We start from the raw sequence: 15117 nt of genomic DNA, 5'->3' as shown, positions 1-15117 counted from the left end.
CCACTGCTGGAAATTTATCCTGGGATTTGGCAGTCAAGTAATAAAAGGGTACACACTTCAAAAGTTATGCTCTCAGGAACAGATGTACCTGTATTTGGAGACAGACTGACATAAGCTGTATTATCCATATTTGTCTAAAAGAGAGAAGGATAACAGGAGTAAAAACTTATTTGTTGCTTATTTAAGCAGATGAAGCCCTGCTTCTGCATAAGAAGCAGTTCTGAAAACTTGGGATCCTTCAATCGTACAGAAGATTTTTCAGCCACGTCAAGTGCCTCGCATGAGAGGTCTTTTATTTGTGCCAGGGAGCACGAACAGCTTTAAATAAGCTGTTGGCAATATTCAGCAATGTTTTAGAAGAGCAGATGAAGGGAAAACACAGACACTTAGTATGCAGGAAGTTTATTTCCTACCTTAAAATCTACAGCAGTTCTAATGACATTAGGTACTTAATAGGAGAAAAATCTAAAGATTTATATTAACTTAGAATTTAAAAAAAAAAGTACCACTCAGATGAAAAGGAATGTAATGAGACTGAAGTTCTTTAATATTTAGCTTTGTTATGAAATGGGTTTTAGTGAACCAAAAAATGGAATGCTAATTTCATAAAAATATACACATACATATAAAATTTATTCCTTGCATTTGAATTACAGAAAAAAAACCAATAGTAGTGCTTCTAGAACTTTCAAGTTTCTCTGAATTACATTTAAAGTATTTATCATTTGATTTGTTAACTTTGCAAGTTACACATTTATATTGAACATGTTTAGCTGACACCTAAGAAGATGTCACTAATTCAGTAACAAGTCACTCACTGAATAGAAGCTCTTCCCTACTCCCCAGTAAAGCAGCAGAATATTACATTTTAATATTAGAGCAGAATCCACGTATATTTGAGCTGTTACTCCTTTTACTTTTAGGATAAGTTTGTCAGAACTTTATTGGCAAAAATAATCTAACAGTCAACAGCAAGATGAACTGGGTTTGGGCTTCCGGTGAAGATGTACTGTGTCAGTCTGAATCAAATGATCAGCTCTATCTTCAGTAGCAAGAACTTGTCGAACAGCCTCCTCAAAGGCTGCTGCAACATTAGTGGCATCCTTTGCACTAGTTTCAAAATAGGGATGGTTGCCGTTGTTCCTGCACCAGGCCTGGGCTTCTTCTGTAGATACTTGCCTTTCATTTATATCAACTTTGTTACCCAGGATCACAAAAGGAAAACTTTCAGGCTCTTTGACATCTGCATAGTAAATAAATTCTTTTTTCCAGTTACCCAGGTTTTGGAAGCTTTGAGAGTCATCTACACTGAATGTTAGAAGGCAACAGTCCGAACCTCTATAGAAAGGAGTCCGTAAGCTCCTGAACCGTTCTTGACCTGCTGTGTCCCATATTTGCATTGTAACGAAGTGTCCATCCACTTCCAAATCTTTATTTAAGAACTCCACACCTATTGTGTGGAACAACTGTGTATCAAACTTGTTAGTGACATATCTGTTCATAAGTGAACTCTTCCCGACTCCCCCATCACCTAGGAGTATTACTTTAAGGAGTGAGGATTTTGTTGCCATTGTTAGGAAATGGATCCTTCTGTTCTGAGTCCTGTAACATAAGAGAAACTCCATTCAGAACATTTTTCCCTTGTGATCCAGACAACTTGTTTTGTTAAGTATTTAATTGTTTACTCTTGCATTACCCATAAAGTGCTAGGCCCAACTCACTAAATATTTCAGTAGTTCACTAAATCTAAAGAGAAAAGAGAGAATTTACTACATACGTTCGTAATTTAAGTGTCTATGAGTAGCACACTTTCCAGTGGACCTCAAATGGGGCTTGTTACAAGTGGGGCAATTTTCTAATATCTTGGACAAACTTAAATTTTACTGATTTAAGTTAATTTAAGGAGCTCATATTGGAAGTTATTTTTGTAGTGTAGACATAGCCTATGTGATTATGGTTACATAGTTCAAGTCCTGCAGGGGTTACAATTTTCAATATTTTAGTTTCTTTCCACATAACTTTAACAAAAGTCAAATAAGATCCTTCTAAGCAAAGTCTTAAAAATCTAGTATTTTAATTTGTTATTAATTTTAATCTGAGATCACATGTTAAATTTCAATTTAAAATTTAAAAATCCAAATCATTCAAACAGACCTAACTTACTTTTGCTGTTTAAATGTTTTATTATTTAGATTAGTCAACTAGTATTTTACCTGTTTTGAAAGTTACAGAATTTATATTCCTGTTGACTGTATAGAATTTATATTTTGTACAGTTAATATCTACGATGTATAGCTACACAGGCAAAATATCAGCATATTACTTCATAAGAGTGCTCTTCTGTTGGATAAGTTTCTCTTGGTGAAAGTCAGGCTTTCCAACTATACAGAGCTCTTCTGATCTGTAGCATTTGAAAGCTGATTTTTTTAACCCTTTTTGTGTGTCTAATATCCTGGAACCAATAAAGCAACAGCAACACTGCAATGTTACATTGAAAACATTTACCTTGATTATTCAGTTTAAATCATCATTCAGCATCTGCAAAATGAGGAAAAATTAATTTGTAAAATGTATAACCAATGTAGCTAAGCATGTAAGTAACTGATATAGCAAGAGATTACAGAAGCACATTTACTCTCTCAGTACTTGAGCTAACTGGTTTAAGGATGGCTAGACAGACATATACTCAGTTTTTTTCTGTAACAGTTTTGTACACATATAAATACAAGATTTATTATCATTTCCCTCTCAAAGGGATTTCCTAAATAGGAAAAGCCAAAACACAAGAAACAGCAATCCCACTACTTTGCTTTCATACACCTACCCGGTCTGTATTTTTAATAAAACGCTGTATCTGTTAACACTGGGTCCTTGACTTCAATATATTTGCTTCTCTGTGTTAAGTGGATGCTTTAATATATACAGTACCTCATGAGCTTTTCATTTAAAAAGTTTCTTGGCTTTAAATTTAAATTCCCATTCTTTATATTGAATTAAGGGCTTAAAATTTAATTTGATTTATTTACAATTAAGTCAATCATTTTCATTTGATGGCAGACCAGAGAAAGCAACATCATAGCAAAGATGCTATAAAAATACACAGTATAGGCCAAAACCTGTAATTCCCAGGCCAATTCTGTATTTTGGCTACTGCACCACTGAAGGTAGCTGGACTTTTCTAAAGTTTATTAAAACAGCAGCAACAAAAATAGAGACCCAGGAAAAACCACCAATTACCTTGCCTTTTTAAGTGCAAATGAACCTTAAGAAACACCCCAGCTGCTTCCTAGAGAGTGAAGCCAGGATGAAAGATATCTAATAAACTTAACTGCTTGAGAAATTCTAATAGCTGAATATATGAGTTCAACTCCACACTGCAAGTAGAAGCATCTGTGTGACCAGTTTATGAACTTCCTCTACTCTTGGTACAAAATGCAGTTGCCCAGTTTTCATCCAATTAGTTCATCAAATTCAGTTGTTCAGGGCTGACACACATGCATTTTTGCACAGCATCTAGCATAACAATTCACCAAATCTTGTTTGGGGACTACAGATCAATAATATTTGTTTCTACATCTACCATGCTTCCTGATCACACTCCTATCAGCTGCATTCTAACTGAAAAGGAGAGCAGCTATCCCAGACCATCCCTGCAGAGGATAGACTGCAGGAAAGATACGCAAACAGTGAACTTTCACAGCTGACAGCCTGGAGACCAGGGAGTTGTTGGATATTCTATTCTGAGCAAGTGGAGATGGGAGAGGCACAGGCGGGGGTCAGTGGCAACCCCAATAACAAAGTTCAGCTCTCCCAACACCTCAATACCAGCTCCTGTTCAACCAATGCCTCCACCTTGTTGGTGGGAACAGCGTGGTTCCACTTGAAGATGATGGGGGAGGAGGGGTGCTTGCTGCACGGCCCAGGGAGCCGCCATGGACAGTGAACATCAGGCGAGAGAGCAGAGGTGTCCACCGGCTGCAAACATACAAGCACCAGAGGGACATACACACGCTCAGTTCTCTCTGAGAATTCTGAGTAAGCAGCAGCCTCATGGCTGGGGTTAGTGAGTCATGTCAGTTATTTGAGTGCTCCAGTTGCTCAAATCCCAGATGACAAGTTTACTGTCTAAGTATGTCCCTCCACACACAAGTGTGTTTTTTGCAGAATGTCCAGGTCACACGAAGTTTCAAAATGTCATTTCCTAGGAACCTGGAATTCCAATTTTCAGCCAGCTCTGATTAGTATAACCCTTTCCCCGAGCATGTTTTCAAGCTCATCTACTATGACCTGTTTTTCAAATTGGAACTACTTACTAGCCTTCCCTGCTAGTATTGTGACTATTTAAAAATAACAGTTGTTACAACCATAAGCCGTGGCACTTACAGCCACAGCCCAACAGCAATATGCAATCCCAGGAATGCATTCTTTGCTATTAGTATACTGAGTGTACTCTCAGCTTCATGCCTCTCAACCAATACTTTAAAATATCTTCCTGCATATCAGTGACAACTGAAGTGGTGAAATGGACACTGATGTTGCACACGAGTATTTAATGAAAATATGCTTTTAAGTATGCCTCACTCAGATATGCTTTGTGCAAAATATAGGACATAACTGCTAATAGAAAAACTCAATCCCCTGAGTGTATATGTTCTATTTGTGTGTACGTATCATTCCTGTATTTGAAGTTAGAAAGATGAAATATAAACCTGTTTATGCATCTAGATGTGCTAATGAAGGCTATTAGTAATACTCAAGGAACTTAATGGCTCAACACTCACAACAACGATCTATGAATAGTCTTGCTTTTCCTGTAAGCCTGGACTATGGTTGGTCCCGCCTAGATGTGGTCAGATCACCTGATTCTAGAACTTGTTTTGGATGTAGTACTTTTCCATGGGAATGTAAAAGGGTTGAAACTGAACACAATGGAATTCCCACAGTGGTTTCCTACTGATAAACAGATTTTGCCCATACAATAGGAGTTTCCACCAACACATTCCCTGCTTGCCACCCAGATTATTGCTGGAAACATCTAAAACTGAACAAGGATAAGGAGTGGGGTCATGCTATGAGGCTGCCTAGACTGTGAGAAAAAGATTATTAGAACTACTGTTAGGAGTAAGACATTGCATGTAATGAATTTCTTAGAGTATTGAGCTTATCTGGCATGTCATGTTCAGCTTAGTAAAGTACTTTGATCTGTCCATTGTCACTTGCAACAACTTAAATCCTAATTAAGTACAGTCACACTCATTCAGCATTAAACCCATGGTAAATAATTAAAGGAGGGTGGGGGTGAGGGAGGAGAGATACATCATCTGTGCAGGTCTTCCATCTCTCTTTCATTGATAAGGGAAACACAATTTATGAGCATGCTCTGTATACAACTTTTATGCAGATTAAGATAAATCTATCTGCTGCCTGTGGTCCCTCTAGAGTATGCCATTTCTCTGTGACTGAGCCTTCCCAAAGCCAAGCTGCTCTCAGTGTCTGTTTTGCTTTGCTGTGGGCTGTGAATCCATGTCTTTGCTGAGGGAGACCAGACATTCTGGCTCAGCCAAAGTAGAAGGGCACACCACAAGGCAGATAGGTGGTTTCAGTGGTATTATTAGCCCATCAAGCGATAGCCTTAAGGGGATCTCTGTGACCAAATCTGTCAGACAATTTCCCCAAACTCCACCTTCTGTAGCACGATCAGGATAGTAGGGACCACGTACATTTGTCAGGCCTTGCTGCAGAATATATTTTAGCTATCCAAGTCTTTTAACTCTTCAATATCTTTTTTTCTGTCGTATAACTTCCGTGCATTTCTTAAAGGGAACTTGTGGCTTTAATTTTTCCCGTTCATGTTTTCACATAGCTGATTTGTTAACAAGGAAAGGCAGAGCTTACATTTAATCAGAAATGTAAGTGTTCTTGTTGCTCTGTGTTCTTTCATTGCCTATTTCCAAAAGATCATGACTGCTTAAAAAAAATCTTACTGTAGTACTGCTTCTTTGTAAAGCACTTTAAAAATAATTCGCATATGCTCCCATACTCTATTAATGCACTGCAGTAACAATGTTATATGAAGTACAGTATTTTCAAACAACAATGGTTTAATATGTCTGGCAAAACACTTCTCAAAACATTTTAGCTTTTCATTTACAATAAGGGGGGCACTAAATATGCTCCAGCCATGAGTACTGGGTATTGGCTTTTCATCCAGGTTAAGTCAAAGTTATTTAATGCTATCAAATTCAAGACTTAAGACTGCATCAGATGATTACTTTACCAAGTCCCACTACACATTTTTTTAAAAAGACAGTTTACGCTCAAAATAATAAAACCTTTCCAAATGGCAAACTTTCAAAGAGTATTCTTCCTGAAGCAGTCATGTCTTCTTGCCAAAAACTTATTTAAATAGAACACATACATGCAATTGCAATCGTAGTTTTGAAACATGTTATTCATGATATTCAGTTGTTGACAATCTCCAGTCAAGCTCTTGTGTAAAGTTTCACACATGGTAGGAATGTCAGTAGTTTAAAGGGATAGTGACAACAAAATAATTTTGCCTGAAGGGGGGGAAAAAACCTACTATTGTTATACCACATAAAATTTACTGGGGGGGGAGGGGGTTTAAGAATAGAAATGCCTTTGACAACACTTTGCCTAATCTGTTTTCATGTTAAATCAAAGTTTATTCCAGTGTTTGGTGGAGGGAGTGACATTCAGAGAGCAACAGAAGACAGAAGAGAAAAAAAATTCTGAAACCACAAACATTGCCTAAGAACTCCATCCACTTCTCAGGAGCAATATTTAGCAGGAAGTCCTTTCAGGGTCTTGTTTTTGAGTCAGCTCCAAAGCTTGTCTCTCTCACCAACAGAAGTTGATCCAACAAAACATTACTTCACCCACCTCTGTGTTAAGTCAACAATGATCCTGTACAATTAAGATTTTCATTTTAGTTTTATTTACACTGCTTTTGAACTATTACTGTACTTACATGTCCTTAATGTGACAAATCTATGTTCCCATCAGATGATGGAGGTAAATCATTCCTTCACCTCCCCTCCATCTGTCGGAGCTCAACAACAAAAACAAGCAGTCTTGTAAAGACTAACAATTTATTTCCAAGTTTTATGTTTTTAGAAGTGACTTATGCTTCAGCTAATTATGTGTTATTTTGAGCAAAGTATTATACTGTTTAAAATAGCTTCTCAAAGTCAGTTTGCATGTCAAATGAAAAAGTGCAAGGAGTTCAACAGAAGGGGAACAAGCAAAAATGCTAATTTTCTCTTGCAGTTAACTATTTAACACCTTACCTTCATTTAATGTGGTTCAGCTAAAAGCCATTTCAATTATGTTTTGAGGAAACTGAAACACAAAGATTCAGCTACTTGAGGTTCCACAGGAAGTCTATATCACACACACAGCAATATAAACTAGCTGTTTTCACACTAAAGCTATAGCTAAAATATTTGTAAGACTTCTTTCCATTATTAGCGTGAGCCCTGTCCTTACCTAACTGTTGTAACTTTCACCAACACTATCACCACTTGTTGGGGGGGAGGGTAATTGTGCTGGCAGGAGAGATTCCCCTCACCAGCATAGGGCTACTCCACTCGAGACTGTAATGGTATAACTGTGCCCACGTAAGGTCTTTAGTGTAGACACTCTTGATGCAATACTTTAACCTCATGACTGTCCTTTCCCCTGATAAATGAGCCTCACTGAAGAACTGCAGCATTGCATAATGTGATAGATTCTTCTGCAGTTTATCTCAGAGTTGTGGCATATGAAGTCCTTCTTGGAATTTAGCAGTGGTCTCTGCATATCATATGCCTGAAGGCTCTCCAAACATTAGATTCTATGGATTCTAGATACTGGTATGTTCCAAACAAACACACAATTCCTGCCATTGAAGGAGGTAGCAAGTACGTTCTGCAAATAGGTGATGCTCAACCATTAGACTGACCTACACTCAAAATTGAGGTCAACATAATTACATTGGTCAGAAGCGTGAAAAATCCACACCTCAGCCAACATAGCTATGCCATCCTAACACTCACTGTAGATGCAGCTCTACTGACAAAAGAACAGCTCCATCAACCTAGTTATTGTCAGTCAGGGAGATGGTGTTCTTACCAAAAAAACCACCCACCCACACCCCCGCTCCTTCAGTTGGTGTTGCCAGTTATGCCTGTACACTTTCCCACTGTGTAGACATACCGACAGGTTACAAGTATCAGAGAGGTTGTCATGTTAGTCTGTAGCTTTGAGAACAAAAAGTCCTGTGGCACCTTATAGACGAACATATTCTGGAGCACAAGCTTTCATGGGCAAAGACCCGCTTCATCAGATGCATGTGTGTGTGTGTGTGGGGGGGGGGTGTTTCCAGAGGGGTATTTAAAGAGTGGGGTCCCAGTAAAGGGGGAGGGCCAGAACTGACAAAGTCTATTCAGCAAGGTGGAAATGGCCCAGTATTGTTGACATTGTTATTGTACTGTTGATACTGGGCCATTTCCACCTTGCTGAATAGACTTTGTCAGTTCTGGCCCTCCCCCTTTACTGGGACCCCACTCTTTAAATACCCCTCTGGAAACACCCCCCCCCCCACACGCATCTGATGAAGCGGGTCTTTGCCCACGAAAGCTTATGCTCCAAAATATCTGTTAGTCTATAAGGTGACAGGACTTCTTGTTGTTCCTGACAAGTTAGTTACAAAAGAACTAATTTCCAAACACTGCCCTATGAATTCTGCAAAAAAGCTGACCTCAGCCTTACTCTTTAGTGTTCCCAGTCACCCATGTCCAAAATGGTAGTTCTAGGACTAATCTACAAAACTGCACAAATTTAACTAAGAGTGTTACTGTAAAACCATTTAGTTGAAGTTGTGCAGAAAGCTTTGTGGGTATTTAGGGCTTGTCTACACTTAAAAGCTATATAAATCCACAGCCTATTTCAGTTTTAATTAACTATTTTAGAATGATTGTGGGTACATATTCCAGATTAAGAGTGTTTACATAAAAAGTTCAGAAATAACTATTCCCAAACAGGTCTACGTATAGGCAAGCCCTTATTTCAATTGGAACCAGGCTTATTTCGGTTTCTTACATCAATTCAGAATACTTTTAAGGTAAAAAATAACAGCTTCCACATAGCTTTTAAACTAACTTGGTTTAGATAAACCGGTGTGAAGCAGTGCACAGACAGTGCTATAAGACCTTAGTCTTAGATTTAATCTAGCTCCACCTTTGGATGCAACTCACCGGTCAGGTTGCCCTCCTCCATTGCTTTCCTGTCCCTTTGCTGTACGGACAGTTCACATCCTCTGCTGAACAGATTACAACATGTGTGACAGGCTATCTGATGCTCTCCCAAAGTAGCTCAATTGTGATTTCTTCTCTGCCTTGTTTCCTGCTTTCAGCTGATTATGGTCTAGTTGCCTAACCTTTTCTTTCCCATAGCATTGGCTCTGTTCAGAGGCTCATGTGGGCATCTCCCATTTCATGTGGATGCCCCACTGCCTTGCTAATGGGATAATTTACCTTGCTTAGCATAAAATTCTTTCTTTTAGGACTTCACCTGGCCTAGGATCTACCAGGCTCTATCTACAACCATCAGTGAGGCCAGCTAGCTGGCACTTCCTTTGCAATCCACTTGTCTCCAGTCTAGTTGACACTTTCAGCTGCCTCCACCCTGCTTCCACCCACACATCACCTGTTTCTCACTGTGTCTGATAATCTCTTGCATGGGATGTCACTTTCTTTTCCTAGTAACTATGGCTCTGGCTCTCATGAGGATTGTTCTAGAATCAGGACCAGTGTTAGTGGGTGGCAAGCAGGACAACTGCCAGGACCCCACCAGGCTCAGTTGCTCAGGCCTGAGCCACTCTGGACTCCAATGAATCTAAGGCTGTTGTAAACCCTGTTAAGAAACTCATGACCCACTTTGGAGTTAGGATCTGCAGTTTGACAACTAGGCTACATCTACATGTGCCCCAAACTTCGAAATGGCCATGCAAATGGCCATTTCGAAGTTTACTAATGAAGCGCTGAAATGCATATTCAGCGCTTCATTAGCATGCGGGCGGCAGCAGCGCTTCGAAATTGACGCGCCTTGCCGCTGTGCGGTGCGTCCCGACGGGGCTCCTTTTCGAAAGGGCCCCACCTACTTCGAAGTCCCCTTATTCCCATGAGCTCATGGGAATAAGGGGACTTCGAAGAAGGTGGCGTCCTTTCGAAAAGGAGCCCCATCTGGACGCGCCGCGCGGGGGCAAGGCGCGTCAATTTCGAAGCGCCGCTGCCGCCCGCATGCTAATGAAGCGCTGAATATGCATTTCAGCGCTTCATTAGTAAACTTTGAAATGGCCATTTGCATGGTCATTTCGAAGTTTGGGGCATGTGTAGACACGGCCCTAATGAGCTAGATAATGGTAGGAGCAAGGACACAGAGCAGCTATGACCTGTAGACCAGTCCTCATCCTAGATGAGTGAATGGCTTACCTAATACCAAGCCAACAGCAGCTTAGTATTTAAATTATGAAACTCTAGAGCAGTCAACTTCAGAATCTCCAGATCTGAAGTAGTGGGTCCTGTCCCGCAAAAGCTCTTCACTTAATCATTTTGTTAGTCTTTAAAGTGCTACAGGAGTGCTTTTTGTTTCATGAACTTCAGTAGAAACTGAAGCCTCATATAGCAATTTTAGGTAAACTGAACATCCTGTTCCTCTCTACTGGCAACAAATAGCATGTATGATGGCGTGAACAAAATATAGCCCACCAGTTGAATCCAGCCCACTGGCAGGGTCCCTGCCTCAGCACCAAGTCTCTAAAAGCAGCTGGGTACTATGGCTCCATGCCTCTAAGCGCTGCACACTGGTTTTCAGCCAACGGGAACTAGCAGACTGTACTAGGGCAAAGGCAACATACAAACCCACCCCGACCCCGGACATGCCTCTAGCTGCCAGCCACTCTGAGCAGCCCATGGCTGTGTCAGGCAGGGAGCGTGCCTCAGGGTCCCACTGGGCTGCTGGCTGGAAGGCATCTACGTAAGTATCTCGAGGCCAGAGCCTGCACCTGGCACCCCAATGGCTCAGTGCTTTACGCATTAGCCTACTAAACCCAGGGTTGTGAGTTCAGTCCTTGAGGAGGCCATTAAGGGATGGGGGCAAATAGACATCAGGGATGGTGCTTGGTCCTGGCAGGGGACTGGACTAGATGATCTCCTGAGGTCCCTTCCAGCTCTAGGAGGTGTGTGTATCTCTGCCTACACCAGATCACCACCCAAGCAGCAACCCTGCCATTCCCCAGTCACAACTACCTCCCACACTCTGCACCCCTCATATACTGTTCCCCAGGTCAGAATATTGTCCTGAAGCCATAGCTCCTCCCTGACATTGCACCCTGCTCCAGGTTGCAACCCTTGCAGTACCCCTCCCTCAGGTCAGAATGCTCTCCTGCGCCCATACCCCCTCTTGGACCCTGCATCCCAATCCCTACCCCAACTGACCTTCTGCACCCAACCTCCACTGCAGGCTGCACCCCAATTCCATAGAAAAGTGCAGCCCATGACCACTTACCAAAATCTTGGCATGGCTACCCCCACCAAAAATTAACTTAGAGATCTCTATTGTAAGTAGAATTTACACTGGTTGTGATTACATTCTGCACATCAGTTGCAAAGACAGAGCTCACAAGACATACCACTGGTTAAAATGAAAGTTACTGGCTCAACCATACAGGTATACTAAACTATTAGCTAAAACTTTTGCATTACAAAATAAGTGTGCTATTAAAATCATAGGACCTGGGAAGCAGGGGCTGGGGGGTGGGAGAAGGGGACCAAATTCTCCGTGAAACCAATATGGATAATTAAATGTAGATCTTGTCTGCCTACTTTATTGTTAGATGCTACTGTGATGGGTGCTATAAGAAAATTCTGTGACCACCTCCCTCTCCAGGGCTTGCTTCTGCAGCTACTCACAGGTTTTTGAAGGACTAACGGTATTAAAATGACAACATTTTAATATGAAACATAAGAGGGTGCTGGCCGTTTCAGTACTCAACACAGCACTTTGAACAACAGTGAAACTTACTGGGTTTTAACCGTACACAAATAAACGACACTGCAGTGCCTTGCATTTGGAAAAGGATATTTTCCACAGGAAAGCTGAAAACGCGTCAAAATTGACATGTCCCAGTGCAGCCAGGGAACTCCCCGTTTGTCTCGCAGCAGGTAAACTCCTGGAGTTTGTCCATCTCTGTAATCACCGACTTATTTTAGAACTGCCCTGATAATAGCTCGGGGAAGCAGTCCATCTGGTCGGTCTGCCTGTCTACCTGCCTGTCTTCCTTCTGAGCCCAACTACAGGAACATCCCCGGGGAGGGGGCTCAGAGAGAAGGACCCCTCCGCCCTCCCCAGCGCTAGCCAGGGCCAGGCTGAAGGTGCCACTCGGTGCCGATGCAGCGGCCGGCAGCCCAAGCGATAGGCCCCGCAGTCACGCGACGGCTAATCACGCTGCATCTCAGTACAGGTCTCGAGAAGTTTGAGCAGCAGCAGCAGCCATCGCCGTCGCCGCCGCCACCACCTCCTGGGCCCCATCCTGAACTGCTCCTTCCCACGGCCGGCCCGCAGCGGCCGTCACCCCACCCCCCGCCCGGGCCCGGCGGCCGCCACCGTAGCGCCCGGCCGCAAGCCAGAGCCGAAAACCTGAGACGGGGGCGTACTCCCGCCCACCGCCCCGAGACAGTGACGTCTGGGCCCAGGGCGGTAGGACCGCCGCGCGCTGTTACCTGCCGGGGGAGGCGCCGCTGAGGTCGGAGCCAGCTCTGCGCAGCACCCGTCCCGCCGCTGCAGGCACCAGCAAGGCACAGCGGGGAGGGGGGAAAACAACATGGCGGCGGCGGGGAGAGGGGTGGAGCCTCCATCGCACGTGACCCGGACCGCCCGCAGGCCCCGCCTACTGGAAGGCCGCTCGCCAGGCCCGGAACGCTGTGGGCGGGCCTGAGAGCGGGGCCTGGGGTAAGTGACGTCCTGCTGACCGCGCCCCGCCCCCATCCCCTGAGAGCGGCCCAGTCGGGGCCCCCACCCCCCCGTGTGGCGCGCCCAGCAAACGCAGCCGCCCTCCCCTCCACCGCCCCAGCCGCAGGAGCGCGCGCGAACAGCCCCGTCACGACGTGTCCTCCCTACTTTGGGGGCTGCAGAGCAGCCAGGCTGGGCCCCTGCGACGCTCCGCACCCAGAGAAGGCGCCCTCAGCAGGCGGCTTTCCAGCTTGCGCACACGCGAGGGTCACGGGAGTTGGGAGGCGTCAGGCCCGGTGATTCAGACACGCCGTCCTCATTACATGATTTGTGCAACCGTTTGCCATGGTGCAGCCTCCTTTTCTTTCAAGAGCCCCGATGTTTCCTTGAGGCGGCTGACACAGCACTTTTATGCTGTCTGTTGCTTTGTCTCTGCCGTCACTTTCCGCTTCAGTGTCTTTTCAAAAGAAAGTTTGCAAACTTTTATCCTCCTTGAGAAAATACATGGGCTAATCAGGGACCCACATGCAGCAGCCTTGCACTCACATTGACATTCCTGTTCTCCACTGATCAACACTTAATTCAGAATAAAATAGGGTCATCTGCACTCTAGTCCTGAGGTGTGGCTGTGAGGGCACCCGAGGATTGGATTATCAGGGTTTTAGGCTACATCTCACAGGCCTTTCCCCTATCTCGTGTATCTCATCTCTATGGTCTGAAGAAGTGGGTCTGTTCCACGAAAGCTCACCTAATAAATTATTTTGTTAGTCTTTAAAGTGCTACTGGACTGCTTTTTTGTTTTGATAGTATATAGACTAGCACAGCTTTCTCTCCGTTACTGTCTCATGTATGTTATCCTTTCTTTTTTTATACTCTCTCTCCCCTGTACCCTTTGTTTCAATCACCCACTGTATTTTACTTAACACTGTAATCTTTTTAGGACGGAATGTTATTCACTATGTATTTGTATCACACAAAAGGCCTTAACAGTAGCACTCTCCATAGTATGAGCCCCAGTGATGCTAATTAGCAATCACTCAATCTTTGGAGAAATAGGACATCTACCTTCCAAAACATTAGACATTTTTTCTAGTTTCAGCTTTAGCTTGGAGATACAACCTTAACAAATAGTAACACTGATAATACTTTGCATTATATTGCTGCTTTTCTTCCAACACCAACGTTCCATTCTGACCCCACTGTTGCCCCTCTGATGAGCAGTAGCTGATCTCTGGAACCTGGGGTTCCCCGTGGAGGAGAAATTAATGTTTGTTTTATTTATGCATACTCACACCTCCTGAAACAGACATGGGTTTGTCCCACAAAAGCTCACCCAATAAACTATTTTGCTAGTCTTTAAAGTGCTACTTGACTGCTTTTTGTTTTGATAATGGGAATTTAGTGTCGGTCTTATGAGTTTTTGCCTACGAGCAGAAATTTGGGAACCAATTGTGCTTGTATAGTGAGGGATGAGTGTATAATGGACTCCGTTAATTTTTTTAACCTTTTCCCTCTTCCACTCTTAGCACAAATAATTCCACTGAAATCAATAGGACTACTTGTATACATAAAGTTGGGCACATGTTTAAGTATCTGGTTGATTAAGGCATAACTGATTATACAAGGGAAAGAGTGGGCACTGAGTGGACACAAAGTACTATCAATTACACAGATTTAAAAAAAAAAAAAGTGTCCTCTCACTGTTTTCAGTTACCATGGTATAAAATGTTACTTGTAACCAGTGTTCCCAATAAGCTCAGCCCTCGCGGGCAACCCAGGAGAGATTCAAATGCCACCCAGCTAAGTAGCAGTGCACCCACAGCTGGCAGCAGGCATGCCTGCTGGTGGTGCATATCTGCACACAGCTTGGTGCACATAAAATGTGTTCTGCACATGAACAGAAACTGGAGGGAGGGAATACTGATTGTAACAATTTTCAGACAGATAACTTTTTTTTCACTTTAGAGGGGTAAATGTGCTGGTATGTAGCGTCACAAAAAGCAAGCAGTCATGTAGCACCTTAAAAGCTAACAAATTTATTCATTTGGTAATGAGCTTTCGTGGGTAAGACCCACTAACCCAAGAAAGTTCATTACCTATATAAAT

The 15117-nt window shown here is 42.9% G+C and overlaps 1 protein-coding gene across 3 annotated transcripts; it reads right to left on the bottom strand.

The window, feature by feature from the left end:
* Positions 1–411: 411 nt before the first annotated feature.
* On the bottom strand, positions 412–13291 carry RAB9A (RAB9A, member RAS oncogene family). 3 transcript variants are annotated; one of them, XM_074993053.1, is made up of 3 exons: positions 13180–13291; positions 2506–2538; positions 412–1602 (listed from the first exon to the last, which is right to left on the bottom strand). In XM_074993053.1, the coding sequence occupies exon 3, from the start codon at positions 1569–1571 to the stop codon at positions 966–968; it is 606 nt and encodes a 201-aa protein (XP_074849154.1). In that variant the 5' UTR covers positions 1572–1602; positions 2506–2538; positions 13180–13291; the 3' UTR covers positions 412–965. The 3 variants fall into 3 exon arrangements, with proteins under 3 accessions (XP_074849154.1, XP_074849143.1, XP_074849164.1); XM_074993042.1 differs by lacking the exon at positions 13180–13291 and adding an exon at positions 12783–12969; XM_074993063.1 differs by lacking the exon at positions 13180–13291 and adding an exon at positions 7311–7363.
* Between the last annotated feature and the right edge of the window lie 1826 nt (positions 13292–15117).

Source organism: Carettochelys insculpta, chromosome 1 (assembly GCF_033958435.1).
Source record: "Carettochelys insculpta isolate YL-2023 chromosome 1, ASM3395843v1, whole genome shotgun sequence".
Lineage (NCBI taxonomy): Eukaryota > Metazoa > Chordata > Testudines > Carettochelyidae > Carettochelys > Carettochelys insculpta.
Note: the sequence above shows the minus strand (reverse complement) of the source record. Positions and strands in the feature narration are given on the sequence as shown.